General features: G+C 55.1%; 1 protein-coding gene across 1 annotated transcript; it reads right to left on the minus strand.

Annotated features, from left to right (window-relative positions):
* Window positions 1-3,689: 3,689 nt before the first annotated feature.
* MIND_01430500 (CxC2 domain-containing protein) lies at window positions 3,690-8,279 on the minus strand (the record flags this gene model as incomplete). Its single annotated transcript, XM_037370685.1, has 19 exons — window positions 3,690-3,799; window positions 3,890-4,013; window positions 4,058-4,130; window positions 4,181-4,216; window positions 4,267-4,321; window positions 4,371-4,425; window positions 4,474-4,526; window positions 4,574-4,661; window positions 4,706-4,823; window positions 4,880-5,334; window positions 5,376-5,508; window positions 5,555-5,605; window positions 6,474-6,492; window positions 6,548-6,703; window positions 6,752-7,003; window positions 7,051-7,784; window positions 7,836-7,908; window positions 7,946-7,972; window positions 8,021-8,279. 19 exons carry the CDS (start codon window positions 8,277-8,279, stop codon window positions 3,690-3,692), a joined length of 2,871 nt encoding a protein of 956 aa, XP_037212907.1.
* Between the last annotated feature and the right edge of the window lie 1,573 nt (window positions 8,280-9,852).

Below are 9,852 nucleotides of genomic sequence, written 5' to 3' on the forward strand. Positions count from 1 at the left end.
TCCACACATTAATTTGGCAATTAAGCAGCTCAAGGCACATAAGACGCTCTCCCGGGGCTAACGAACAGCGTCCCTGGCAGGAGACGAGATGCAGGACCCGGGACCAGTCCGGTGCCCCACCGGCGTCAACAAAACGGGTACGCAGGTGGGTCCCCATCCGCGACGCACCTGCCCGGCGGGCTGAGGAGTGCGCCGCGCCCGCGCGGACGGCATGTCCGTGATCCCGCAGAACATGGGCCGCCGCGGGATAGATGCTTGAGGGTCGAATGCAGATGCAGTATGGTGGAACACACTGTCGGTTGATCAGTGCTTTCAGAAGACCGATAAGGTGGAAGAGCACACTGAGCATTGGAGAAGTATACAGTGCGGCTTCTCCGAGGTCAATCTGCTGCGCGCATCATTTGGAGGCGCTAATGGACAGCGTTGTTGCCCACGGGCTGCATCGCATGAATACCGGTGCAGAGTGGAGGAATAAAGATAGCGCACTGCTTGCGCAAACAGCCCATGTCCGTGTTGTTGCTCCACCGCTCCAGAACATCTTGATGAAGACGCCAATGACGTCAGGGCAGCTCGAACACGCCTCCGAGTTAGGATGCTCTTCAGCGGCGCGTCGTCGAGTTGATGTCGATGCGCCGGTCGGCAGCTAAGATCGTCGTGGGGGAAGCTGACGCGGCCGCAGCGATAGCATCCACGGCCCGGCCACAGTTGGGCATAAGCCAACCGCAAGCGCGGCGGCCACCAATCCCGCGGAATCGGTAGCCTGGCAGGCGCCTAGTGTGATATTGTGTCAGGTGTACGGATTATCCTCCATAGCGCTGAGGCGGATGGCAAGCAGCACCACGGGGCACGATCGTCTCCGGATGGCCAGCGCGCAGACCCGTTAGCGTGAGCTTTCAAGTTGCGTCGACGTTTGATTTGCCAAGTCCGGACCCACAGAGTCGGAATCGATGCGCCGGTGTAAGTCCTGTGTTAGCAATTTCGTCTCAGCGGAGAGTCTCAATACAGATTTAGACTCTCGAATAAGTTGGCATCCAGAGAAGGAGTTGTTGGGGCATGTGTATCGGCTAGTGTTGCGTAGATCTGCCCCTGAGGCTGGCATTTTGCATCGAGACGAGTTAATTCGTGTCCTCGACAGTGCTGTTGCACACACGCTGCATAGTTATTAGTATAAATACCGGACTGGAGTGGAGGAACAAATCCGAAGATGACCACTCTCCAGCGGCAGGTCCATATGCTGGAAGATGATGATCATTGTCGATGTGCGCAAGATGGTGCTGACCGAGTTGGGCGTCAGGAAGCTGAGGTGGCTGCGGCGCGGGCATCAAAGGACTGCCAGTGGTTGGGCACAAGCCAAGGTCCAAGCTTGCAGCGGAGGAGAATCCAGTATGGCCCAGACCACATTTTGCATACCGCGGGCAGCGGTCCAAGTTCGGTTGGGAAATCCGAGGCAGTTGCTAGTATTCCTGCTCGGGTAGAGCATACGGTCGATTTGATGACTGGTGTCTGAAGACAGAGAATAAGCTAGGATAAGAGTGGGCTTGTAAAAAAGGTGCGCTCGGTCAGCGATGTCGGGAAAGCGAGGACAGCGTAACACGCCAGGCAAAGATCTCCAGCAGCACAGTGTCGCCACAGATTTAGACTCCCGGAGAAGTTGGCGACTGGAGAAGGGGTGGTTGGCGCATGCGTATCGGTTAGTGTTGCCGTAGCATTGCGCCAGCTGGCGCCGCAGGTGTGCTGCAAAGGCTGGCATTGTGCGTCGAGATGGGCGTCAGGAACAAAAAAGGGAGGCGATTGCGTAAGATGTGACTGGGCGATCACATCATGATTAGCTCCGCGCCGGGCACGCCGATTGGCTGGGCACACGTGTGCGCTGTCAATATGTGGCAGCGCTTTCCTCTCTTCACTTCCAGCTTGGCTGCAACTGGTCGCTCCATGTTTCCGAACGAACTCTTTCACGAAGTGCTCAAAGATGTGTCGCCCGCCCAGCTCAAGCTCGTCGCTCTTGCTTCTCGTCGCCTGCGCCTGCTTGCCCGCCCATTCCTCTACAGCAAGCTTGCCGTGAAGCCATATGCGCCCCGGAGGAGCGCATTGCCTGGTCAGGCGGCGCCATCCTTAAGCTCCCACCTGCTCATGAGGTGGTGGATGCCATCGCAAAACTGGCCTTCTTCATGTCCCCCGCCATTGCGCCGTATGTGCACTGCATCAATGTCGCCTGGGAGGAAGTGAATGGCTTCGCCGAAAGAAGCAGAGACGCAGTATTCAACGATGTAGCCGGCACGCACACCATCTGTGACGTGCTATTCGCCGGCATCTCCAAGTTCGTTAACCTACGCAAATTCTATGGCCACAGTCTCATATTCACGCTCTCTGCGCTCGCCAACCTTGCGCAGGTCCGCGGCCCGATTGAGCTGGATCTCTTTGCCTGTTCTGTGGACTCCGAGATCCAGGCATTCCTTCGTGCCGCCTATTAACGCACTCGACATCCGTATCCGTGTCTCAAGCGTCAAAGTCGCCACCTCGGCAGCATACAGTCCCACGTGCACGCTCTCAGAATGGTTCGCGCTCTTTGAGCCCATCACACTCTCCGCGGTCAGCCTGGACATGGATCAACCAGTGGAAGGGCTTACGAGTGTGCTACCTCACGTAAAACACCTGGCGCTTAGACTCTCCGAGGGCTGCGGCGCGTTGCTAACCTACTCTGGCTGTGTGCAGCTGCAAGCGGCCTTTCCCGCAGTTGAGCAGCTTAGTGTCGAGGCGGCACTCTATGTGGACGATCCGGGGCTGCCGTGGGATGGCCCTAACGGCGGCGAACCGTTGTTTCCCGCTGTATTCAAGCTCACGACCACGTATGAAGCCAGTGAAGCTTTACCCCTCCTCCTGCGGATTGCACCGTCTATCCACACATTGCATGTCAAAACGCTGATGCCACAAGCTTAGTGTCCGTGCTGCAGCGCAATAGGCAGTGCATCCCCGTGACAATCACGACACTCACCCTCGAATGCGACTCGGAGGACGGCGATCTTGCCGTGTGGGGCGCGGTCTTTGCACATTTTCCGCACCTGCATACCCTCGACTTCACCGTAACGATGCTGTCCGGACGCGCGTGCCCGCCGTAAGTGAATGTCTCCTAAGTGTCGTCATCCGAACTGTGCCCATACCCTACTCAATACTATCACAGCCTGCCGCCTTCCTCACGGGCTTCCCGGCTAGTCTTCCCTTGGGTTTGCAGCGGCTCGAAGTCAAGTACTCGGACACGAGTATGTTCTCTCGCCGTGGGCCCCGGAGCGGTTCCTCGTCCGACACCTTGGTGATGCAGACAGGACAAGTGCTACGGAGGCAGCTGCTTCGCCGTTGCCCCAATCTGAGCTGGATTTCGATACTTGCACCACCCTTCCATCTCAACCTCCAGTGGACAAAGGACGCATAATCATGATATAGACACATACGAATTGAGCACACCAGATCACAAAAGATATTCAATATTGATAAACGAGAGAATGAGTGGCATTTGTATTCTTCCTTACTTGAGCTGATCTTGTGGTCAAAGGAAAGATAGGGGTGATATTGCACCGAGTCAAAGGATGCCCTGATCCAGCGGCGGGCGACCATACGTCTCCTACACCAACATCATTAGTGCATTATCCACCTCATCATTGGATAGAGAAATACGCACCGGCTCCTGCGGGTGGTTACCCAACACAGCCTCGATCCGCCAACACCGCAGCATCCAGCTTGGGCAGGACCTCAAGCGCGCCGAGGTTCGCCTCGAGCTGTGCGACGGAGGACACGCCGAGGATGACTGTGGAAGTGTGGCGGTGCGCCGCAACCCACGCGAGCGCCAGCGCGGTTCCGCCCAGAGTTCAGCAAGTCGGGGAGAAACGACGCACACCCGCAGCAATTTGGCTGAGGAGACGCACTTTCCAAAGCAGCTCTTCGCCCTGGGGACCCTCCGTCGCCCCGCGGAACATGGGCACGGTGGCGGCGCGCGTGCCGTCTGGGATGCCGTCGTTGTACTAGCAAAGTTAGTTTACGTGTTAGAGGGTTGAGGAGGATATACCTTCCCCGTCAGCAGTCCGCCCTGCAGTGCAGAGAATGCGGTTGTGCCCAGGCCGTACTTGGCGTACAAAGGGCTACAAAGTCAGCATTAGCTACTGCTGAAGTTTGATGGTTGCCCACGCACGCGTATTCCTTCTCCGGACGTTCGCGGTGGAACATGCTATCGTCTCCTCAGCATTATTTCGAAGGAAGAAAGAAGATGGCGCAGACTTGTGCTTGCACTGCTCTGCGATCGGCGCGATGAGGTTTAAGCGCGTGGCAACATCTGTGCTGCGGGTAAGCGACGGGAGGTCTCGGGAGAGGTACACGCTCACGATGCGCCTCCTCGATCTGGTGCGCGCTCCACTCGGAGGTGCCCCAGTAGAAAGCCTGCGTGTGAATCTTAGTGGATATGGATAGACAAAATCCACCACTCACCCAGCCCTGGTCGATAACATAGTTAAATGCGCGGACGATCTCCTCCATCGGAACTAGCCTGCGTCAGTTGACCTCCTTATGGCGAATGTAAGAAACCCACCGGTGGTATCGCAACGACGATGCCGAAGATGACGTCGACATAGTCCATCTGGAGCCGTCGCAAACAAGCCTTCGTGCCCTCGATAACGCTGTTGCCAGTCAGAGTTGTAGGAAGGAAAGGAAGGTGGCGCACTGTTTGTGCGACAGCCCCGTGTCGTTCGGGCCCGTGCCTGGCTCGTGGCTCCAGAATATCTTGGTTGAGATGACGAGGTCCGTGCGGGCGCCAGCCAAGTTCTTTGATAGCGTGTCCCCTGATTTTGCTGGAGTCAGAGAAAGCGTGGTCAGAAGGGAATCTCAGGGAACGCACATTTCGCGCTCAGCCGCACCTTTCTGGTAGTCCTCCGCGGTGTCGAACATGTTGATCCCATTCTCGAAGGCGGCCTGCATGATGTCCTTGACGCTCTCGCCGACGACGGAGCCTCCGAGGGTGAGCCCTGTCGAGAGCTCAGCTAAAGCCAATGGGGAATGCGCAAAGACGGACAGCCGCCGAGAGAGAAGAGCGGCACGCGCAGACCGCTGGGGCCCAACCGGCGGAAGGGCATCGCTTTCGTCGAAGACGGGGACTGGAGAGGACATGGGGGCAGGTGGAGAGGAGTGGAATGGGAATCGATTGCAGCGTCGGCGAACGGGGCCGGTGGTGTCTGCGGAAGGCGGAGCGCCGTCGGTGGGGGCAGTAGACCTATTAGTGAAATGAGCGATTGGCTCTGCGTGATGAGCAAGACATGGGTAACGCACCGTGAAAAACTTGAACACGCGTAGCGACTATCAGGACCCAGTTACGCCGGACGAAATAGCACACGCACCTTGTCCCCCGCCTTGGTTGTGCCCTGCTGCTTGCCATCCGGGCCGTCCGCGGCTGATTTCACGCCGCTTGTTTCCGCCCAGTAGAGGCCGCCACCCTGGGTGTCAGACTCGCCAGCGAAAAGTGAGGGATTACTGGGGAGTAGATCAGCGAAATAGAGACTGAATGCACAACACGCACCTCAAGCCACGCCAAATCGACCGTCGCAGCCCATCCCTGCTCCTACTCGCGCTGTGGCTCAAGCATAGCATTCGTGTGCCGCGCTCCGACCAGGGGCGGGACCGTCTCCCCGCGCACATGGAAGGAGAAGACAAGGCGTGGCTGCTTACGTGGCACTGGCGATCGGCATCAGGTCCGGGCTCGGCGGCCGTGACATCAATCTCTGGTTTCTTTCCTCCGCTCCACGACGACGATGCGCTTGCACGACGATACCTAGCGCACCCTGCGGGCCACTCCCGCGCACGAACGACAATCCGAGGCCCAATTTCTCTGGTGCATTTCTACTCCAGACATCGCCCTGCTCGTTCTCATAACTCGGGCCGGCAGTGCGTCCAGGACTATGGTCGAATGCCACTCCCCGTGCTCGTCAGCTTTCTTGCTCCACCCGCTTTGCGCCGCGCCGCCGCCGCCGTTGCTAGCCGTTGCTGCGCTGCATCTACAAGTTTGCCACCCCCCCACGGCTCTTCCTTCGCCTTAGAAATCCAGCCCTCGGGCCCGGTCCATATATCCCCTGGTGTGTGTGAAATAAAATTAGCTTATCTTAAGTTCTACTGGTCAAACCAAATATCCTCTTAAGTCTGGCTTGTGAACTTAAGTTCCCTCCTTATATTCTGATTTTCACTATATGTTGGCATGTATGTTGTATATAATGAATTTTCTCATATCAAAATAATAAATAAATAAAATAATAAATAAATAAAATAAAATAATAAATAAACAAATATATTCAAAAATCTTTATATGCACGGTGAATACCCATGTTATCCATCCATTTGAACACTGCCTCCCGCCAATGCCCAATTCGGGATATGAGATCATCAAAACTTGTTGCATGAATCCAATCATGATGTGCACCAGAGTCAGGGTGGCAAAAGATTACCCTAGCATTGTGTTGCAGCCTTTTGGACATGGCAGCCTGCATTCGGGCAAAAGTTACAGCCCCTGATGCCACACCATTCTGTGCCTCTGCACGGTTTGCAAGGCCCTCCCACACAGTAGCATCATGCCCAAAGCGCTCAATGACCCGCCAGAGCTCAGCATGCTTCCTTTCATACTGCTCTAGCCAGCGGTACATCTCAGCTTCAGCACGCAGGTACTGTACACGATCCGCTATTTTATTATTTAGTGACAAGATAAGTTAAGCATATTAACACACACCTTCTTGTTTATATTCAGCAACTTTAGAGTCATTGGAGATATGACCCTTTGTCCAACTATCCATCCAGATCCAACCATCACTTTTGGTTGCCTTTTTCATAGGTGACTTGTTCTTGTGTAACCTTTTTGGTGTTCTTCCCTGTGGTGGCCCAGGTGAATTTGTAGTGCCATTCTCTGCTGCTTCATCCTCATCACTGGTGTTGGGTAGGATGTCTTTGACACGTTTGGCAGGGCGAGGTGATTTCTGAGGACCTATAAATATTCAAAATAAATTTGAGTATGCTGAGAAATATTCCTACCAGATCGTTTGAGTGTCTTGGTCCCTGTGAGTAGCTGTGGCTCATCCTCAGAGTCACTAGCTCCATCTGAAAGCGGCTGAAGTAATGAAGAAATTGATTTTGAGGCAATCTTGGTTCCGCTTTGTAGATACCAAGCAGTACCATCAAAAAGACGTGAGTCTCCTTTTGCACGATGGAGATGTGTCTCCTTGCGCCGCGTATCACGTCGGCTGAGAGTCGGAAATGGTTGATCTGAGTCCTTCTTGATATGGTCCAGGTCCACCAACGCATCTCGAGCTCGGTTGTACGTGTTGATCTCGTGATCCTTGACAAGATGGCCTTTTTGCTCATTTCGTTGAGAGCGTGTAATGCCACCCTGTCCACGATAATCAAGCTCACGAGCCTTTTTCGTTGCTGACAATGCCAAAGAAGCAGCCTGTACTGCCAGAATGCCATTCTCCGCTTGACTGCACCTGAGCTTGATCTCAGCTGCCCGCAATGCCACATCATCCGGATCAGTGCTGGAAACCAAGCGCTGGTGATGCTTGATTCGCCAGGACGGGAGTTGAATCTCGGTCAACTCTGGTTCATCAATGTCAAGAGCGCTGAGTTGTAGACGTGGGTAAATTGCACGTTGGTGTTCCCGAAATTGTCTCAGTGCCGTATTCAGAGTATCACGAACCCGCGTTATTGTGTCCCAGGTTTCTTGAAGTGGATGCTCACGATGACTTTTAAGCAACGCAATAATAAGCATTCTGTCTCTGTTCTCAGTAACAGCAACAGGACAAGAACCTAGTGATACGTACTGCTGTCGCTCAATATCAATCCCATCATGAATCCATCGAGCTGCCGAGGGAGGCTCGTCTTTCGCCAGTTGATCTTGAGGCTGATTTCAATCGTTCATCAGCCACCATACTTGACAAAACGTCCTCGATAGTTATTACTACAACCAGTCAGTGCCCAAATCAAAAGTAAGTCGGTTATTATGTACCTGCAGTAGACCTATGCTGATAAGCACTTTCCCATTCTCCAGTTCGTGATTTTTGTGGCAATCGAGAAAGCCGGGACCATTCACCAACCTCGTCTGCATGCTGACGAGCGAGATCCTCAGTTACTGCCATATGCAGTTCAAACAGCTGGAGCGCATCTAATCGTTCATCGGCAAGCAGTTTTGCTTGACGAAAAACTTTGGAGGTATTCCATGAATCGATAACCAAGTTGATGGTGTCGTGGCGTGCGGCTCCCGTCATCTGACGGGTAGAGGATCCCAGGGGGTTTAAAAAGGCCCAGATCATCTCCCCCGTCTCTCCATGGAAATGAGCACGACAAGCAAAATAGACAGCCTGCCAAATGACGCGACAGTCGTGGCCATGCCCGTTGATGTGATCAGCGGGAATCTGCCCCTCAACGGAGCTGAGTATGTCGTGGAGCGTATAATGTCCTGCGGGACGCGGTACTAGGTGTGCCGCATACGGTTGATTTCGTGTGCTTCACAGAACTGAGGAGACTGTGACAGACGCCGCATATGACAACACGCTTCCGTGTGAGAAGTGGACACTTGAAGGCACTGATAACTTGGAGGATTCCGATTCAATAGTTTACAGAATATTTTCCACTAGAAGGACTACCAATCATTGTCATATTTCCCTGGGGCGCCCGCTGAGCGACGCTCCGCAAGCATTTTATCCACGCGCTCCCAGAACCCCGCACTAGTCGCGCCGCCTGTCCACTCATCCTGCCACTCCGGCCAGCCGATCCCCTGGTGGACCAGGAGGCACGCAGGGTGCTCTATGAGGCGTTCGTCGAGCGGCACCTTCCCAACGCGCTGGTAGGACAGGGACGAATACATTCAACCGCCGATGTGGATCCGACAGCACGTCCAGCAACATGTCGAGCGGTGGGGCGTCCCTCTGCAGAATGTCGTGGTACCACTCCTTTGTATCGATGGCGAGATGCGTCAGCGCACGAAGCGCCAGAAGCGGCGGCCAGACTTGCGGCCAGCGGTGGTAGAACGACAGGTGGAGGTGTGTGATGCGCGTGAGCGGAGAGGTCGGGAGATGCGGTCATCATGTAGAGCGAGAGCAGGTTCGTGGTGAGCCGCCGGAGGTTGGGCAGAGTTCCGAGCACGTCTGCCGTGCTAAATATGAGACCACGCGGTAGAATGACAACATCTTGGAGGTGGGGGCAGGAGTTCAGAATACTGTTAGTCTCAGACGAGGAGAGCTCTCCGTCGAGACGCAGACCGGTCGACTGCGCGATGAATGCCTGCCGGCGGGGGTCTTCGATGAGCGCCCTGAAGGCAGACGGCGACAAGACTGGGAATGGTGTATTGAGAGTCGGACCAGCCTCCGGATCCCGAAGACTCAAGACGTTGTACAGCAGCGGCTCCACACTGGCGGCCACAGCTGGTCAGCGAGAGAAACGGACCAAAGTACGCATTGCCGGACGCACCACTCTTTCACCCACCACGCCACGCGCATCAACACTGGGATGCCCCGCGGCCGCTGCAGCGCGCCTCGCGGAAGATGTGCAGCTCGATCTCGCGGGGAAGGGCGGGTCGTCCATGAGAGTGAGAAGCAAGATGCGGGGATGAGTCAGCTGGCGACCGCGGGAATCAATCAACTGGAAGCGCCAGTGTTCCGCAAAATGCTGTATAACATCGCTGCAAGTGCCTACCAGCGAAAGACGCCGACGCCGATGCGGGACAACGCTGTTGGCAGCCAGATGCCAGCGCATAGTGGACGACGCAGAGGATCGGTCGAATAACGGCGACTGCACCATTCTTGGGGGAAAATTGGCAATATGTTGATTAGTAGTGCACGG

Source organism: Mycena indigotica, assembly GCF_014461135.1.
Source record: "Mycena indigotica strain 171206Taipei chromosome Unknown Mind.scaff0021, whole genome shotgun sequence".
NCBI classification, from domain to species: Eukaryota; Fungi; Basidiomycota; class Agaricomycetes; order Agaricales; family Mycenaceae; genus Mycena; species Mycena indigotica.